Raw genomic sequence first — 18,818 nt, forward strand, 5'->3', positions numbered from 1 at the left:
AAAATAGCTGCCTTGACTTTCCCCATTTTTTTTTTCCCAAACACCTTACAAAATTTTTGTTAGTTTTCTTGTAGGCTTTTGTTAATATGCATCTCTAGTATGAAAACATTTTAATATATGTTGTGACATTTGTTGGCCACATAGAAGATAGTATTAATGTTAATTTTAAATGAATTATTTTCTAATCTAAATGTTTTGTCTGTAGAAAAAAAATTGTCTGTATTAAACATTTGTCTTTAAGTAAGTATGCGTGTGTGCAGGTAGGTAAGAAGCACTACAGTGAAGCTGCATGTTCTCTTCCTAAGCAACACTGCTACCCAGTGGTGACTGTTGGAATATTTTTCCGTTTCACACACAATATTTGCTTCATAATTAAGCACTATAAAAACATGCCCATCACAATTTCCTAAAGCCCAAGGTCACATTTAAATGGCTTGTTTTGTCTGACCAACAGTGCAAAACCCAAAGATATTCATCAAATTCACATTTAAGAAGCTGGTACCAGCGTTCTTGGCATTTTTGCCTCAAAAGAAAGGACCTGCACAAGTTTTAAAACAGATGTAATAGATAATACAAATTGCTTTTCTTTCAGTCAACTAATTGAATTCGCTCTAGCAGAAAGAGCATATGAAACCAGCACGTGAAAGCAGCTGAAACTGATTTGAGAATTAGGTTGCATAACTGTACTTTAACTCTTGAGCAATTTGTACAGCACATACCACAGATTCCTAAACGGCACTACAAATATCCTCATCCCGGTTTCAGGTTCCTTCTACAGCAGGCAGCTCCTGACCAGGCTGTTTGGGATTTGCCTTTCGCTTTACGAGAGCTGGAGGCAGATATGACAAACAATATAGGTGGCAGGAAAAGGCAGACATAAGAGTCTTGCATTTAAAATTGGTGCAGTGATTTTATTTCTTTAACTGTTGTGTTTTTAACTGCTACCAGAACTTGTGATGTGCAAAACATCTGATATATTGACACAAACCTTTAAAAAAATAAGACTGAATTTCATGTCAGTTAAAACATTAGAAGACACAGAGGTAATATGAAGCCATTAATTCTACGTTGACAGAATGTTCAAACAAATTCCTTGAAATGGCTCTGTACGTCCATTTTTAAACAAAGAAAACATTGCAGTTGGGGACTGTGCGTATGAAAAGTGGTACTACAGTACTTCAGTAAAAAATAAAAGTTATCTGGAGATCAAATTATCCTTAAAAGCTCATTCAACCTCCACTGACTAGAAAAACTGATTTCATTGGGCAAGTTGAATAATTTCAAGTCTTAAGAGCTACATCATGACTGCAGCAACAAAGAACGCCCTTTAAGTGCCACTGCCAACCAGTGACACAGAAAATCAACACCACTTTATCAGAGTAACCTGAGTTATGTACAGCTGAAAAGTTTCCTTACAGACTATGGCTCCCCACTGTGACCTGACCCACATGTGGTTAACACCCTTGTTGACATACAGGAGTCATATAGCTTAAAAGAAAGTAATAAAATAGAAAATACTTATGCATTGGGTCTTACTCAGAAATTCTCTCCTGTAGCTTTAGGAGGACCCAAACAGAGCCACATGTCCAGCTGACAAATTATAAAAAGGCTCTATTATAAGGGGACAAAAAAGTAAGTATGCCTGAATGATTCATTCAGTACTTATCTGTAATACTGCACACATACTGTTGCAAAAATGTATAAAGGATAAGTCTGCTGATAGTCTGTATTTTTCCAAAAAGAAATCCCATGAAAAGACCAAAACCAAACACTTCATCTTTCTAAGCCCCTCTATTTTATAAAAGCTGTAAGAAAAACACATCAATGAACCACATGATTTTTTTTAACAGAATAAATTCATATACATATAATTTATATCTAACTAGAACTAGACCAGTTAAGGAAAGTGATTAAAAAATTACTGGATCTATGCTAAAAATTTAATGGGTTCTACCTTGGCCAATGCCCCGTCCCTCCAACAAATTTTGATAATCCTGCTTACAAATAAACAAACAAACCAACCAACACACAAATAGACATGGGTGAAAACATAACCTGTTTGGCAGAGGTAACTAATGGGCTTGCGGCTGAGACAGAAAGGGTAGAGAGGTCTCACGTTTTTGGTTTAGGTCTTTTCATGGGATTTGGTGTCAGTAAAATACAGAATATTGTCAGCCTTATCCTTTAAACATTCTTTTTCTTTTTTCTTTTTTTTTTTAACAGTTTAGCTTAATCCCGCTGGCTGTTCATTTGTTCAGAAAATGTGCCTCCAAGGGACAATGAAAGCTTGAATGCTGCAGTGTCAACATCTTGTAACTAGAATTTAAAACTACTATGATCAAGGAAGTTTACTTAAAAAAAATCTAATTGCAAGCTGTAAAAACTACAGGATTGTCTTTGTCTGACAGACAAGTTCCTCAAGATGCTTGCAAAAGAGTTGTGTTTTCAATAACTGAGTTGGCCCTGGTAGAACTATGTACTCAATCTTCTCTGGCAAGACATATATCAATGACATAAACCCCTCAGGCTCATTCAAGTTTAAAAAAAAAAGAAAAAACATCTTGTGCAACAACTCTCACTTGACTTTTCCTGTTTCCCAGTCCTCCTGTTGGCTGATTGCCTGATGAACATCAGCCTCCGTGGCCTTTCTCCTCTCAACCAGGTAGTCGACCATTACGACAAACACTGCAGATGAAATGAGGCACAGGCCCGAGAAGTAGAAGGCAGAGCTGTAGTCATTTGTCTCGTCCACCAGCCAGCCTAGAATACAGAACAGGAAACAGAAGATCACACAGTGTACCAGAGCAGATAAATAAATGATCAGATGCATCTAACCCTTCAGGAGGATGCAGGCCTTTGTGCCACTTTAGTTTTACCTGTACTTGTGGATAAGATTAAAAACAAAAAAAAAAACGTCAGACATTTATCAGAAGAAATCTGAGTCTGTTAAAGTGATCTAATGATCCTAGTTCAGGTTATTCCTTTTGTCTTGTGCTGCAAGGTTGTTTTTTTTCTTTGTTTTTTTAAGAAAATGCTTGTCTTTCTTTGGAACAAGAATATAATCATATTCATGAAAAACAGAATGGGCCATCTAACCAACAGAGTGATAAATTATCACTGGACACAATCAACAGAAATCATAAATATACCATTTAGAGGAAACTACTAAAATGTCCCTAATGTTGCACTGAATTAAATATTCAAAGATCAAAAACAACCTGCATAGAAAGAGGTCTGCACTTATTTACTTTTGAACAAATGAAGAATAAGAGTCTACAGGCTATTGGCCCTGTGAGGCTGTATTTACGCACAGTGAGGCGCTGCCTTATGTGTCTGTTGTGTACGGATTATTATTATGCTACATTTTTTTGTCCCAGAATAAATAGAGAATGTGTGTACCAATTTTTTTGCATTTCATTTAACCTGTGGCTCCATATTCAACCTGCAATATTTTTTTTTTACCTGTCAATCCAAACAGACTGCTCACCTGCAGCAGGTGGACCAATGAAGCCACCAATGCTCCTGAAAAGCATGAAGATCCCCAGTCCGCTGTCGAATCTCTCCAGGGTTACAATGTCCACAATGGAGGTGACATGAATGGCTACCACACAGCCAAACAGAAAGCCGTAGAGCGAGGTGAAGACCAGGATGGCCCAGTAGTTGTGGCTGATTGGCAGCAGCAGGAGCATGACCCCGAGAAGAGTGACCACCATGGTGAGCAGCTGCAGGTGCCTCACCAGCCTCATGTTGGCTACCCAACCACAGATCAGCCTTCCAGCCAGGTCAGCCAGTGCCATGACAGAAAGGATAGAGGCTGGCCAGTACTTATCCAGCCCCAAACTGTTGGCAAAGGGCACTAGAAAGAGAGGTGGGATGAAAAAACCTGCCGCTGCAAAGATGGCGAACAGGATGTAGAGTAAAAGTTCAGGATTTCTCAGCAGGGAGCAGTGGAAGATAACCTTCCTCTTTGGTGGGAGAACAACAGCATTTCCTTCGAGACAGTCTTTGGTTTCTTGGATTGAACCCTGGGTCGTCTCCAGAGGTCTCATGAGAGCGCCGCAGACACAAAGGTTGAGCTGAAGGCCTCCAATGATGAGTAAGGTGCCCTGCCAGCTGTACATCTCAATGAGCCACTGGAAGAAGGGGCTGAACATGATGGCGAAGACACACTCCCCTGAGCTGGCGATGGCGTAGGCGATGGGACGCCACCTCACAAAGTAGTGGCTCACCATGCTGTTGGCAGGGATCCATGAGAAGGAAATGCCAATTCCTGGAAACAGAAGATGGAAGCTTTTAACCACCCAATCATTTTATTTTATTTTTTATTTTTTATTTTTTTGATTGGGTTATCCACCAAAAAAAGTGGTCAACTTCAAACCACCCACCTTCCCGGCCATATGTTTCTTGTGCCATACAGGTTTTAAAAATATATATATATATATAAAATAAATAAATAAAATCAAGAAAGATTAGATTTCTAGAGAAGAATTAATACGTCAAGACGAGTAACATGCATTAAGGCTGCAGCTAAAGCTTATTCATTGTCGATTAATTGCCACGTCATTGCCATTTATTTTCAGTCTAGATTCCCAAGATATTCAGTACAACATCATATGGAAAATTCTCACATTGGAGAGGCTGGAAGCAGCAACATTTAGCAATGTTACTTGAAAAATGACTAGAACGATAAAGTGATTATCAAAATTAGGGGTAGTGAAAAAATCGATTATTGATTAATCGCGATTATATTCTGGACGATTATGAGTAGATAATTAAATTTCCAAAGATCGATTTTTTTTTTGTAATACGCAGCAGAGACTCCTCCAGTTACTGGCTGTCATACAAGATTTAACCATAAGGCGGAGCTGGTGACTAACAGTTATAACAAAACACCCTGTAACAGAGGCAGTGAGCGAGCTTACTATGCTAGCGAGAGGCGTGTCGCACATCGGCGGTTGTGACGCATATTTTGAGCAACAAAAACTTAAAAACGTTTTATTTTAATGTTACTGTTTAATGTTACATTTAAATTAAATACTCATTCAATACTCATTATTTTCCAAAGTAATAAAAGTAAGACAATGAATGTCCTAGGTGTGCACTACCTTGCAGGATGCCCATGGTGAGGTAAAGCCAGGGCAGACTGAGGCCCAGAGATGCCAACAACATCCCAGAGGCAGTCAGCAGGCCACCGACTATGATGACCGCTCTCTGAGAAAACTGTAAGGTCAGCGCACTGGCTACTGGAGCTGAGGAAAGGATGAAAATGACACTATGAAAACACCTCTTAAAAAACAACCAAGAACTTCAAGGTGAAAGCTAGGGATGCACCGAAATGAAAAATGAAAATTCTTGGCCGAAACTGGAAACCGAAAAATTATTATGCCAATTATTAGTACCATTGCATTTATGGCTATGACTGTGTACTAACCTCATTAAAATTGCAAGGCATTGCGATTACATAATAGAAAAAGAATAAATCAATTTAATTTTTGCTGTAGGACTACAACATAATAGTGTGTCAAAACAAAGATTGCCATAGCCCATATGTTAACCGTAGGCCTTTAACAACAACAAATGCACCAAGAATTGCAGCACTTTAAGTTAAGTTTTAAACTTTTTCAAAAACGTCTGCCACAGACACTCCGTCTGTGGCAGGCGTGCTCGGAGGGATTTTCCTTTTCTGCGCTGCATTCCTCTCATATTCAGCATAGCGATCGAGATGTTCGGATTTCAAGTGATAAATTAAACCCGACGTGGAGAAATTCTTTGCAGATGCAACCCCCCGTTTGAAATTTCGACATTAGGCTACATGTTTTGCAAATCGCTATCCGTGCATCACACCGCAGACATGTTGGCCCTTCCAGACAAGCTCGTATTGGCCGCGGTTTTCACTTGCATCATCACAACATCCTGTTTCGGCTGTGTTGTTTCTGTAATAAAAGTCTTTCGGCCAGAAACCGAAAATGCACTTTTGGGCCATTTTCGGCTGAAAATTTTAGGTGGCTGAATATTCGGTGCATCCCTAGTGAAAACCATATCTTACCTCCTAGGTGAAACATGGCAATGGTAGTGGCGGTGACCCAGGAGGTGGTGCTGGTCAGGACTCCGAAGTGACTCTGGATGTCCAAGAAGAAGATGCCGAAGTTCTTGAGGACAGCAGCAGTAAGACCCATGATGAAAAAGGCTGACGTGACCACCACCCAGCCATACCCCCCATCAGGAGGTCCGGCTCCCCCGGACTTCATCTGCTACTCTGCAGGCTGTTCTCCTTCCTGTGCTGAATGGTTGTCATGGAATAAATTGATAAACCTCAAGGCAAGTCTGGGCTCATGGAAATGAGCATGCAAAATGTACATACATACATATATACATACATGAACTAACAGCTTCAAGAACAGTCAGTGTCAGGAGTGGGCTGGGGTTGAAATTGAGCCTGGGAGCTCGGTTTGGAGAGGCCTTTTACCCAATCACACGATGGACGCAAGTGGACCTGTGATTTTAACATGAATACTTTATTTGCAATATAAAAACAATCTAATGATATACATGATATACAGTCAGTAGAGTGTACTAAAGTAAGCTACATATGCTCACACATACTATGCATACTGAAATACTATGCTGATTTAAAAATTACATACAGTTACTCATAATTTGTATTCTGAATACGTAATGCCGTTACATGTATTCCGTTACTCCCCAACACTGTGTGTTGGGAAGTGTGTGCTGCTTTATGTGTTGCTTGCATGTGGTTTTGCTCAAATAAAAGCAATTAAGTGTATGTGTGAGTATGTGTGGCTTCTTTCTTAATTTACCCTGCTTGTCTTTCTTGTTTTCTTTTGACAGTTTGATGACCGACTGAGCAGCTGAGCCAATCATATTTCATAGTGTATAAAACACGGACGTAGCACCCGTGACGTCACCTATTGGTTTCGGGTAGTTTTGTGACCAAACCATGCATTTGAGCTGCGCCATCTTGGATTTTAGTGGGAGTGTACTTTCCATATTTGGAGGAGAGGTGGTTACTCTATGGTTAGCTAGCGTAATGCTAAAAAAAAAAAGTGAATTTTTTTTTGTAAAAATGGTCATAGTATAGTAAGGCGTCAAAATGGGTCAAAAAAAGTGAAATTTTTTTTTGACCTCCAAAAGTTGTAAAAATGGTCATAGTATAGTAAGGCGTCAAAATGGGTCAAAAAAAGTGAAATTTTTTTTTGACCTCCAAAAGTCGTAAAAATGGTCATAGTATAGTAAGGCGTCAAAATGGGTCAAAAAAAGTGAAATTTTTTTTTGACCTCCAAAAGTTGTAAAAATGGTCATAGTATAGTAAGGCGTCAAAATGGGTCAAAAAAAGTGAAATTTTTTTTTGACCTCCAAAAGTCGTAAAAATGGTCATAGTATAGTAAGGCGTCAAAATGGGTCAAAAAAAGTGAAATTTTTTTTTGACCTCCAAAAGTCGTAAAAATGGTCATAGTATAGTAAGGCGTCAAAATGGGTCAAAAAAAGTGAAATTTTTTTTTGACCTCCAAAAGTCGTAAAAATGGTCATAGTATAGTAAGGCGTCAAAATGGGTCAAAAAAAGTGACATTTTTTTTTGACCTCCAAAAGTCCTAAAAATGGTCATAGTATAGTAAGGCGTCAAAATCGGTGAAAAAAATGAATTTTTTTTTTTTTACCTCAAAATGTCGTAAAAATGGTCATAGTATAGTAAGGCGTGAAATTCAGTCAAAAAAAGTGAAATTTTTTTTGACCTCCAAAAGTTGTAAAAATGGTCACAGTATAGTAAGGCGTCAAAATGGTTCAAAAAAAGTGAAATTTTTTTTTGACCTCCAAAAATTGTAAAAATGGTCATAGTGTAGTAAGGCGTCAAAATCCGTGAAAAAAATGATTTTTTTTTTTTTAACCTCAAAATGTCGTAAAAATGGTCATAGTATAGTAAGGCGTGAAATTCAGTCAAAAAAAGTGAAATTTTTTTTTGACCTCCAAAAGTTGTAAAAATGGTCATAGTATAGTAAGGCGTCAAAATGGGTCAAAAAAAGTGAAATTTTTTTTTGACCTCCAAAAGTTGTAAAAATGGTCATAGTATAGTAAGGCGTCAAAATGGGTCAAAAGAAGTGAAATTTTTTTTTGACCTCCAAAAGTCGTAAAAATGGTCATAGTATAGTAAGGCGTCAAAATGGGTCAAAAAAAGTGAAATTTTTTTTTGACCTCCAAAAGTTGTAAAAATGGTCATAGTATAGTAAGGCGTCAAAATGGGTCAAAAAAAGTGAAATTTTTTTTTGACCTCCAAAAGTCGTAAAAATGGTCATAGTATAGTAAGGCGTCAAAATGGGTCAAAAAAAGTGAAATTTGTTTTTGACCTCCAAAAGTCGTAAAAATGGTCATAGTATAGTAAGGCGTCAAAATGGGTCAAAAAAAGTGAAATTTGTTTTTGACCTCCAAAAGTCGTAAAAATGGTCATAGTATAGTAAGGCGTCAAAATGGGTCAAAAAAAGTGAAATTTTTTTTTGACCTCCAAAAGTCGTAAAAATGGTCATAGTATAGTAAGGCGTCAAAATGGGTCAAAAAAAGTGAAATTTTTTTTTGACCTCCAAAAGTCGTAAAAATGGTCATAGTATAGTAAGGCGTCAAAATGGGTCAAAAAAAGTGAAATTTTTTTTTGACCTCCAAAAGTCGTAAAAATGGTCATAGTATAGTAAGGCGTCAAAATCCGTGAAAAAAATGATTTTTTTTTTTTTACCTCAAAATGTCGTAAAAATGGTCATAGTATAGTAAGGCGTGAAATTCAGTCAAAAAAAGTGAAATTTTTTTTTGACCTCCAAAAGTTGTAAAAATGGTCATAGTATAGTAAGGCGTGAAATTCAGTCAAAAAAAGTGAAATTTTTTTTTGACCTCCAAAAGTTGTAAAAATGGTCATAGTATAGTAAGGCGTCAAAATGGGTCAAAAAAAGTGAAATTTTTTTTTTACCTCAAAATGTCGTAAAAATGGTCATAGTATAGTAAGGCGTCAAAATGGGTCAAAAAAATGAAATTTTTTTTTTTTGACCTCAAAATGTCGTAAAAATGGTCATAGTATAGTAAGGCGTCAAAATCCGTGAAAAAAATGAAATTTTTTTTTTTTACCTCAAAATGTCGTACAAATGGTCATAGTATAGTAAGGCATGAAATTCAGTCAAAAAAAGTGAAATTTTTTTTGACCTCCAAAAGTTGTAAAAATGGTCATAGTATAGTAAGGCGTGAAATTCAGTCAAAAAAAGTGAAATTTTTTTTTTACCTCAAAATGTCGTAAAAATGGTCATAGTATAGTAAGGCGTGAAATTCAGTCAAAAAAAGTGAAATTTTTCTTTGACCTCCAAAAGTCGTAAAAATGGTCATAGTATAGTAAGGCGTGAAATTCGGTCAAATAAAGTGAAATTTTTTTTTGACCTCCAAAAGTCCTAAAAATGGTCATAGTATAGTAAGGCGTCAAAATCAGTGAAAAAAATATATTTTTTTTTTTACCTCAAAATGTCGTAAAAATGGTCATAGTATAGTAAGGCGTCAAAATCAGTGAAAAAAATTAATTTTTTTTTTTTAGCTCAAAATGTTGTAAAAATGGTCATAGTATAGTAAGGCATGAAATTCAGTCAAAAAAAGTGAAATTTTTTTTTGACCTCCAAAAGTTGTAAAAATGGTCATAGTATAGTAAGGCGTGAAATTCAGTCAAAAAAAGTGAAAATTTTTTTTGACCTCCAAAAGTCGTAAAAATGGTCATAGTATAGTAAGGTGTGAAATTCAGTCAAAAAAAGTGAAATTTTTTTTTGACCTCCAAAAGTCGTAAAAATGGTCATAGTATAGTAAGGCGTCAAAATCAGTGAAAAAAATGAATTTTTTTTTTTTACCTCAAAATGTCGTAAAAATGGTCATAGTATAGTAAGGCATGAAATTCAGTCAAAAAAAGTGAAATTTTTTTTTGACCTCCAAAAGTCGTAAAAATGGTCATAGTATAGTAAGGTGTGAAATTCAGTCAAAAAAAGTGAAATTTTTTTTTGACCTCCAAAAGTCGTAAAAATGGTCATAGTATAGTAAGGCGTCAAAATCCGTGAAAAAAATGAAATATTTTTTTTTACCTCAAAATGTCGTACAAATGGTCATAGTATAGTAAGGCGTGAAATTCAGTCAAAAAAAGTGAAATTTTTTTTTGACCTCCAAAAGTCGTAAAAATGGTCATAGTATAGTAAGGCGTGAAATTCAGTCAAAAAAAGTGAAATTTTTTTTTGACCTCCAAAAGTCGTAAAAATGGTCATAGTATAGTAAGGCGTGAAATTCAGTCAAAAAAAGTGAAATTTTTTTTTGACCTCCAAAAGTCGTAAAAATGGTCATAGTATAGTAAGGCGTCAAAATCCGTCAAAAGAAGTGAAATTTTTTTTTGACCTCCAAAAGTCGTAAAAATGGTCATAGTATAGTAAGGCGTCAAAATGGGTCAAAAAAAGTGAAATTTTTTTTTGACCTCCAAAAGTCGTAAAAATGGTCATAGTATAGTAAGGCGTCAAAATCAGTGAAAAAAATGAAATTTTTTTTTTTACCTCAAAATGTCGTAAAAATGGTCATAGTATAGTAAGGCGTCAAAATCCGTCAAAAGAAGTGAAAATTTTTTTTGACCTCCAAAAGTCGTAAAAATGGTCATAGTATAGTAAGGCGTCAAAATCCGTGAAAAAAATGAAATTTTTTTTTTTACCTCAAAATGTCGTACAAATGGTCATAGTATAGTAAGGCGTGAAATTCAGTCAAAAAAAGTGAAATTTTTTTTTGACCTCCAAAAGTCGTAAAAATGGTCATAGTATAGTAAGGCGTGAAATTCAGTCAAAAAAAGTGAAATTTTTTTTTGACCTCCAAAAGTCGTAAAAATGGTCATAGTATAGTAAGGCGTGAAATTCAGTCAAAAAAAGTGAAATTTTTTTTTGACCTCCAAAAGGTGTAAAAATGGTCATAGTATAGTAAGGCGTCAAAATGGGTCAAAAAAAGTGAAAAATTTTTTTGACCTCCAAAAGTCGCAAAAATGATCATAGTATAGTAAGGCGTCAAAATGGGTCAAAAAAAGTGAAATTTTTTTTTGACCTCCAAAAGTCGTAAAAATGGTCATAGTATAGTAAGGCGTCAAAATGGGTCAAAAAAAGTGAAATTTTTTTTTGACCTCCAAAAGTCGTAAAAATGGTCATAGTATAGTAAGGCGTCAAAATCCGTGAAAAAAATGAATTTTTTTTTTTACCTCAAAATGTCGTAAAAATGGTCATAGTATAGTAAGGCGTGAAATTCAGTCAAAAAAAGTGAATTTTTTTTTTGACCTCCAAAAGTTGTAAAAATGGTCATAGTATAGTAAGGCGTGAAATTCAGTCAAAAAAAAGTGAAATTTTTTTTTGACCTCCAAAAGTCGTAAAAATGGTCATAGTATAGTAAGGCGTGAAATTCAGTCAAAAAAAGTGAAATTTTTTTTTGACCTCCAAAAGTCGTAAAAATGGTCATAGTATAGTAAGGCGTCAAAATCAGTGAAAAAAATGAATTTTTTTTTTTTACCTCAAAATGTCGTAAAAATGGTCATAGTATAGTAAGGCGTCAAAATCCGTCAAAGAAAGTGAAATTTTTTTTTGACCTCCAAAAGTCGTAAAAATGGTCATAGTATAGTAAGGCGTCAAAATCAGTGAAAAAAATGAAATTTTTTTTTTTTACCTCAAAATATCGTAAAAATGGTCATAGTATAGTAAGGCGTCAAAATGGGTCAAAAAAAGTGAAATTTTTTTTTGACCTCCAAAAGTCGTAAAAATGGTCATAGTATAGTAAGGCGTCAAAATCAGTGAAAAAAATGAATTTTTTTTTTTTACCTCAAAATGTTGTAAAAATGGTCATAGTATAGTAAGGCATGAAATTCAGTCAAAAAAAGTTAAATTTTTTTTTGACCTCCAAAAGTTGTAAAAATGGTCATAGTATAGTAAGGCGTCAAAATGGGTCAAAAAAAGTGAAATTTTTTTTTGACCTCCAAAAGTCGTAAAAATGGTCATAGTATAGTAAGGCGTCAAAATCCGTGAAAAAAATGAATTTTTTTTTTTTACCTCAAAATGTCGTAAAAATGGTCATAGTATAGTAAGGCGTCAAAATCCGTCAAAAAAAGTGAAATTTTTTTTTTACCTCCAAAAGTCGTAAAAATGGTCATAGTATAGTAAGGCGTCAAAATCAGTGAAAAAAATGAATTTTTTTTTTTTTACCTCAAAATGTCGTAAAAATGGTCATAGTATAGTAAGGCGTCAAAATCCGTCAAAGAAAGTGAAATTTTTTTTTGACCTCCAAAAGTCGTAAAAATGGTCATAGTATAGTAAGGCGTCAAAATCAGTGAAAAAAATGAAATTTTTTTTTTTACCTCAAAATGTCGTAAAAATGGTCATAGTATAGTAAGGCGTCAAAATGGGTCAAAAAAAGTGAAATTTTTTTTTGACCTCCAAAAGTCGTAAAAATGGTCATAGTATAGTAAGGCGTCAAAATCAGTGAAAAAAATGAATTTTTTTTTTTTACCTCAAAATGTTGTAAAAATGGTCATAGTATAGTAAGGCATGAAATTCAGTCAAAAAAAGTGAAATTTTTTTTTGACCTCCAAAAGTTGTAAAAATGGTCATAGTATAGTAAGGCGTGAAATTCAGTCAAAAAAAGTGAAATTTTTTTTTGACCTCCAAAAGTCGTAAAAATGGTCATAGTATAGTAAGGCGTCAAAATCAGTGAAAAAAATGAAATTTTTTTTTTTTTACCTCAAAATATCGTAAAAATGGTCATAGTATAGTAAGGCGTCAAAATGGGTCAAAAAAAGTGAAATTTTTTTTTGACCTCCAAAAGTCGTAAAAATGGTCATAGTATAGTAAGGCGTCAAAATCAGTGAAAAAAATGAATTTTTTTTTTGACCTCCAAAAGTTGTAAAAATGGTCATAGTATAGTAAGGCGTCAAAATCCGTCAAAAAAAGTGAAATTTTTTTTTGACCTCCAAAAGTCGTAAAAATGGTCATAGTATAGTAAGGCGTCAAAATCAGTGAAAAAAATGAAATTTTTTTTTTTTACCTCAAAATGTCGTAAAAATGGTCATAGTATAGTAAGGCGTCAAAATCCGTCAAGGAAAGTGAAATTTTTTTTTGACCTCCAAAAGTCGTAAAAATGGTCATAGTATAGTAAGGCGTCAAAATCAGTGAAAAAAATGAAATTTTTTTTTTTACCTCAAAATGTCGTAAAAATGGTCATAGTATAGTAAGGCGTCAAAATGGGTCAAAAAAAGTGAAATTTTTTTTTGACCTCCAAAAGTCGTAAAAATGGTCATAGTATAGTAAGGCGTCAAAATCAGTGAAAAAAATGAATTTTTTTTTTTTACCTCAAAATGTAAAAATGGTCATAGTATAGTAAGGCATGAAATTCAGTCAAAAAAAGTGAAATTTTTTTTTGACCTCCAAAAGTTGTAAAAATGGTCATAGTATAGTAAGGCGTGAAATTCAGTCAAAAAAAGTGAAATTTTTTTTTGACCTCCAAAAGTTGTAAAAATGGTCATAGTATAGTAAGGCGTCAAAATGGGTCAAAAAAAGTGACATTTTTTTTTTACCTCCAAAAGTCCTAAAAATGGTCATAGTATAGTAAGGCGTCAAAATCCGTGAAAAAAATGATTTTTTTTTTTTTACCTCAAAATGTCGTACAAATGGTCATAGTATAGTAAGGCGTGAAATTCAGTCAAAAAAAGTGAAATTTGTTTTTGACCTCCAAAAGTCGTAAAAATGGTCATAGTATAGTAAGGCGTGAAATTCAGTCAAAAAAAGTGAAATTTTTTTTTGACCTCCAAAAGTCGTAAAAATGGTCATAGTATAGTAAGGCGTGAAATTCAGTCAAAAAAAGTGAAATTTTTTTTTGACCTCCAAAAGTCGTAAAAATGGTCATAGTATAGTAAGGCGTCAAAATCCGTCAAAAGAAGTGAAATTTTTTTTTGACCTCCAAAAGTCGTAAAAATGGTCATAGTATAGTAAGGCGTCAAAATCCGTCAAAAGAAGTGAAATTTTTTTTTGACCTCCAAAAGTCGTAAAAATGGTCATAGTATAGTAAGGCGTCAAAATGGGTCAAAAAAAGTGAAATTTTTTTTTGACCTCCAAAAGGTGTAAAAATGGTCATAGTATAGTAAGGCGTCAAAATGGGTCAAAAAAAGTGAAAATTTTTTTTGACCTCCAAAAGTCGCAAAAATGATCATAGTATAGTAAGGCGTCAAAATGGGTCAAAAAAAGTGAAATTTTTTTTTGACCTCCAAAAGTCGTAAAAATGGTCATAGTATAGTAAGGCGTCAAAATGGGTCAAAAAAAGTGAAATTTTTTTTTGACCTCCAAAAGTCATAAAAATGGTCATAGTATAGTAAGGCGTCAAAATCCGTCAAAAGAAGTGAAATTTTTTTTTGACCTTCAAAAGTCGTAAAAATGGTCATAGTATAGTAAGGCGTCAAAATGGGTCAAAAAAAGTGAAATTTTTTTTTGACCTCCAAAAGTCGTAAAAATGGTCATAGTATAGTAAGGCGTCAAAATCAGTGAAAAAAATGAATTTTTTTTTTTTTAGCTCAAAATGTTGTAAAAATGGTCATAGTATAGTAAGGCATGAAATTCAGTCAAAAAAAGTGAAATTTTTTTTTGACCTCCAAAAGTCGTAAAAATGGTCATAGTATAGTAAGGCGTCAAAATCAGTGAAAAAAATGAATTTTTTTTTTTTACCTCAAAATGTTGTAAAAATGGTCATAGTATAGTAAGGCATGAAATTCAGTCAAAAAAAGTGAAATTTTTTTTTGACCTCCAAAAGTTGTAAAAATGGTCATAGTATAGTAAGGCGTGAAATTCAGTCAAAAAAAGTGAAATTTTTTTTTGACCTCCAAAAGTCGTAAAAATGGTCATAGTATAGTAAGGCGTCAAAATCAGTGAAAAAAATGAAATTTTTTTTTTGACCTCAAAATGTCGTAAAAATTGTCATAGTATAGTAAGGCGTCAAAATCCGTCAAAAAAAGTGAAATTTTTTTTTGACCTCCAAAAGTCGTAAAAATGGTCATAGTATAGTAAGGCGTCAAAATGGGTCAAAAAAAGTGAAATTTTTTTTTGACCTCCAAAAGTCGTAAAAATGGTCATAGTATAGTAAGGCGTCAAAATCCGTGAAAAAAATAGAAATTTTTTTTTACCTCAAAATGTCGTAAAAATGGTCATAGTATAGTAAGGCGTGAAATTCAGTCAAAAAAAGTGAAATTTTTTTTTGACCTCCAAAAGTTGTAAAAATGGTCATAGTATAGTAAGGCGTCAAAATGGGTCAAAAAAAAGTGACATTTTTTCTTTACCTCCAAAAGTCGTAAAAATGGTCATAGTATAGTAAGGCGTCAAAATGGGTCAAAAAAAGTGAAATTTTTTTTTGACCTCCAAAAGTCCTAAAAATGGTCATAGTATAGTAAGACGTGAAATTCAGTCAAAAAAATGAAAATTTTTTTTGACCTCCAAGAGTCGTAAAAATGGTCATAGTATAGTAAGGCGTGAAATTCAGTCAAAAAAAGTGAAATTTTTTTTTGACCTCCAAAAGTTGTAAAAATGGTCATAGTATAGTAAGGCGTCAAAATCCGTGAAAAAAATGAAATTTTTTTTTTGACCTCCAAAAGTCGTAAAAATGGTCATAGTATAGTAAGGCGTCAAAATCCGTCAAAAGAAGTGAAATTTTTTTTTGACCTCCAAAAGTCGTAAAAATGGTCATAGTATAGTAAGGCGTCAAAATCCGTGAAAAAAATGAAATTTTTTTTTTGACCTCAAAATGTCGTAAAAATGGTCATAGTATAGTAAGGCGTGAAATTCAGTCAAAAAAAGTGAAATTTTTTTTTGACCTCCAAAAGTCGTAAAAATGGTCATAGTATAGTAAGGCGTCAAAATCCGTCAAAAGAAGTGAAATTTTTTTTTGACCTCCAAAAGTCGTAAAAATGGTCATAGTATAGTAAGGCGTCAAAATGGGTCAAAAAAAGTGAAATTTTTTTTTGACCTCCAAAAGGTGTAAAAATGGTCATAGTATAGTAAGGCGTCAAAATGGGTCAAAAAAAGTGAAAATTTTTTTTGACCTCCAAAAGTCGCAAAAATGATCATAGTATAGTAAGGCGTCAAAATGGGTCAAAAAAAGTGAAATTTTTTTTTGACCTCCAAAAGTCGTAAAAATGGTCATAGTATAGTAAGGCGTCAAAATGGGTCAAAAAAAGTGAAATTTTTTTTTGACCTCCAAAAGTCGTAAAAATGGTCATAGTATAGTAAGGCGTCAAAATCCGTGAAAAAAATGAATTTTTTTTTTTTACCTCAAAATGTCGTAAAAATGGTCATAGTATAGTAAGGCGTGAAATTCAGTCAAAAAAAGTGAATTTTTTTTTTGACCTCCAAAAGTTGTAAAAATGGTCATAGTATAGTAAGGCGTGAAATTCAGTCAAAAAAAAGTGAAATTTTTTTTTGACCTCCAAAAGTCGTAAAAATGGTCATAGTATAGTAAGGCGTGAAATTCAGTCAAAAAAAGTGAAATTTTTTTTTGACCTCCAAAAGTCGTAAAAATGGTCATAGTATAGTAAGGCGTCAAAATCAGTGAAAAAAATGAAATTTTTTTTTTTACCTCAAAATGTCGTAAAAATGGTCATAGTATAGTAAGGCGTCAAAATCCGTCAAAGAAAGTGAAATTTTTTTTTGACCTCCAAAAGTCGTAAAAATGGTCATAGTATAGTAAGGCGTCAAAATCAGTGAAAAAAATGAATTTTTTTTTTTTTAGCTCAAAATGTTGTAAAAATGGTCATAGTATAGTAAGGCATGAAATTCAGTCAAAAAAAGTGAAATTTTTTTTTGACCTCCAAAAGTCGTAAAAATGGTCATAGTATAGTAAGGCGTCAAAATCAGTGAAAAAAATGAAATTTTTTTTTTTACCTCAAAATGTCGTAAAAATGGTCATAGTATAGTAAGGCGTGAAATTCAGTCAAAAAAAGTGAAATTTTTTTTTGACCTCCAAAAGTCGTAAAAATGGTCATAGTATAGTAAGGCGTCAAAATCCGTGAAAAAAATGAATTTTTTTTTTTTACCTCAAAATGTCGTACAAATGGTCATAGTATAGTAAGGCGTGAAATTCAGTCAAAAAAAGTGAAATTTTTTTTTGACCTCCAAAAGTCGTAAAAATGGTCATAGTATAGTAAGGCGTCAAAATCAGAGAAAAAAATGATTTTTTTTTTTTTACCTCAAAATGTCGTAAAAATGGTCATAGTATAGTAAGGCGTGACATTCAGTCAAAAAAAGTGAAATTTTTTTTTGACCTCCAAAAGTCGTAAAAATGGTCATAGTATAGTAAGGCGTGAAATTCAGTCAAAAAAAGTGAAATTTTTTTTTGACCTCCAAAAGTCGTAAAAATGGTCATAGTATAGTAAGGCGTCAAAATCCGTCAAAAGAAGTGAAATTTTTTTTTGACCTCCAAAAGTCGTAAAAATGGTCATAGTATAGTAAGGCGTCAAAATCCGTCAAAAGAAGTGAAATTTTTTTTTTGACCTCCAAAAGTCGTAAAAATGGTCATAGTATAGTAAGGCGTGAAATTCAGTCAAAAAAAGTGAAATTTTTTTTTGACCTCCAAAAGTTGTAAAAATGGTCATAGTATAGTAAGGCGTGAAATTCAGTCAAAAAAAAGTGAAATTTTTTTTTGACCTCCAAAAGTCGTAAAAATGGTCATAGTATAGTAAGGCGTCAAAATGGGTCAAAAAAAGTGAAATTTTTTTTTGACCTCCAAAAGTCGTAAAAATGGTCATAGTATAGTAAGGCGTCAAAATGGGTCAAAAGAAGTGAAATTTTTTTTTGACCTCCAAAAGTCGTAAAAATGGTCATAGTATAGTAAGGCGTCAAAATGGGTCAAAAGAAGTGAAATTTTTTTTTGACCTCCAAAAGTCGTAAAAATGGTCATAGTATAGTAAGGCGTCAAAATGGGTCAAAAAAAGTGAAATTTTTTTTTGACCTCCAAAAGGTGTAAAAATGGTCATAGTATAGTAAGGCGTCAAAATGGGTCCAAAAAAGTGAAAATTTTTTTTGACCTCCAAAAGTCGCAAAAATGATCATAGTATAGTAAGGCGTCAAAATGGGTCAAAAAAAGTGAAATTTTTTTTTGACCTCCAAAAGTCGTAAAAATGGTCATAGTATAGTAAGGCGTCAAAATGGGTCAAAAAAAGTGAATTTTTTTTTTGACCTCCAAAAGTCGTAAAAATGGTCATAGTATAGTAAGGCGTCAAAATCCGTGAAAAAAATGAATTTTTTTTTTTTACCTCAAAATGTCGTAAAAATGGTCATAGTATAGTGAAATTCAGTCAAAAAAAGTGAAATTTTTTTTTGACCTCCAAAAGTTGTAAAAATGGTCATAGTATAGTAAGGCGTGAAATTCAGTCAAAAAAAAGTGAAATTTTTTTTTGACCTCCAAAAGTCGTAAAAATGGTCATAGTATAGTAAGGCGTCAAAATGGGTCAAAAAAAGTGAAATTTTTTTTTGACCTCCAAAAGTCGTAAAAATGGTCATAGTATAGTAAGGCGTCAAAATCAGTGAAAAAAATGAATTTTTTTTTTTTTACCTCAAAATGTCGTAAAAATGGTCATAGTATAGTAAGGCGTCAAAATCCGTCAAAAGAAGTGAAATTTTTTTTTGACCTCCAAAAGTCGTAAAAATGGTCATAGTATAGTAAGGCGTCAAAATCTGTGAAAAAAATGAATTTTTTTTTTTTTACCTCAAAATGTCATACAAATGGTCATAGTATAGTAAGGCGTGAAA

At 33.5% G+C, this 18,818-nt stretch overlaps 1 protein-coding gene across 3 annotated transcripts in view; it reads right to left on the bottom strand.

The window, feature by feature from the left end:
- Positions 1-604: 604 nt before the first annotated feature.
- Positions 605-18,818, bottom strand: part of zgc:114041 (uncharacterized protein LOC574425 homolog) — a 44,907-nt gene continuing 26,693 nt past the window's right edge. For 2 of the 3 annotated variants that reach the window (XM_041043132.1, XM_041043134.1), the window contains exons 2-5: positions 6,047-6,280; positions 5,106-5,249; positions 3,488-4,270; positions 605-2,760 (exon numbers count right to left, since the gene is read on the bottom strand). In XM_041043132.1, coding sequence (XP_040899066.1) covers positions 2,576-2,760; positions 3,488-4,270; positions 5,106-5,249; positions 6,047-6,248 — 1,314 coding nt within the window. In that variant the 5' untranslated portion in view covers positions 6,249-6,280 and the 3' untranslated portion in view covers positions 605-2,575. Of the gene's footprint in view, positions 2,761-3,487; positions 4,271-5,105; positions 5,250-6,046; positions 6,281-6,377; positions 6,489-18,818 lie in introns of those variants that run through there. The other variant, XM_041043133.1, reaches the window with a different exon arrangement.

The sequence above is a fragment of the Toxotes jaculatrix genome, chromosome 7 (assembly GCF_017976425.1).
Source record: "Toxotes jaculatrix isolate fToxJac2 chromosome 7, fToxJac2.pri, whole genome shotgun sequence".
In the NCBI taxonomy this organism is placed as follows: Eukaryota; Metazoa; Chordata; class Actinopteri; family Toxotidae; genus Toxotes; species Toxotes jaculatrix.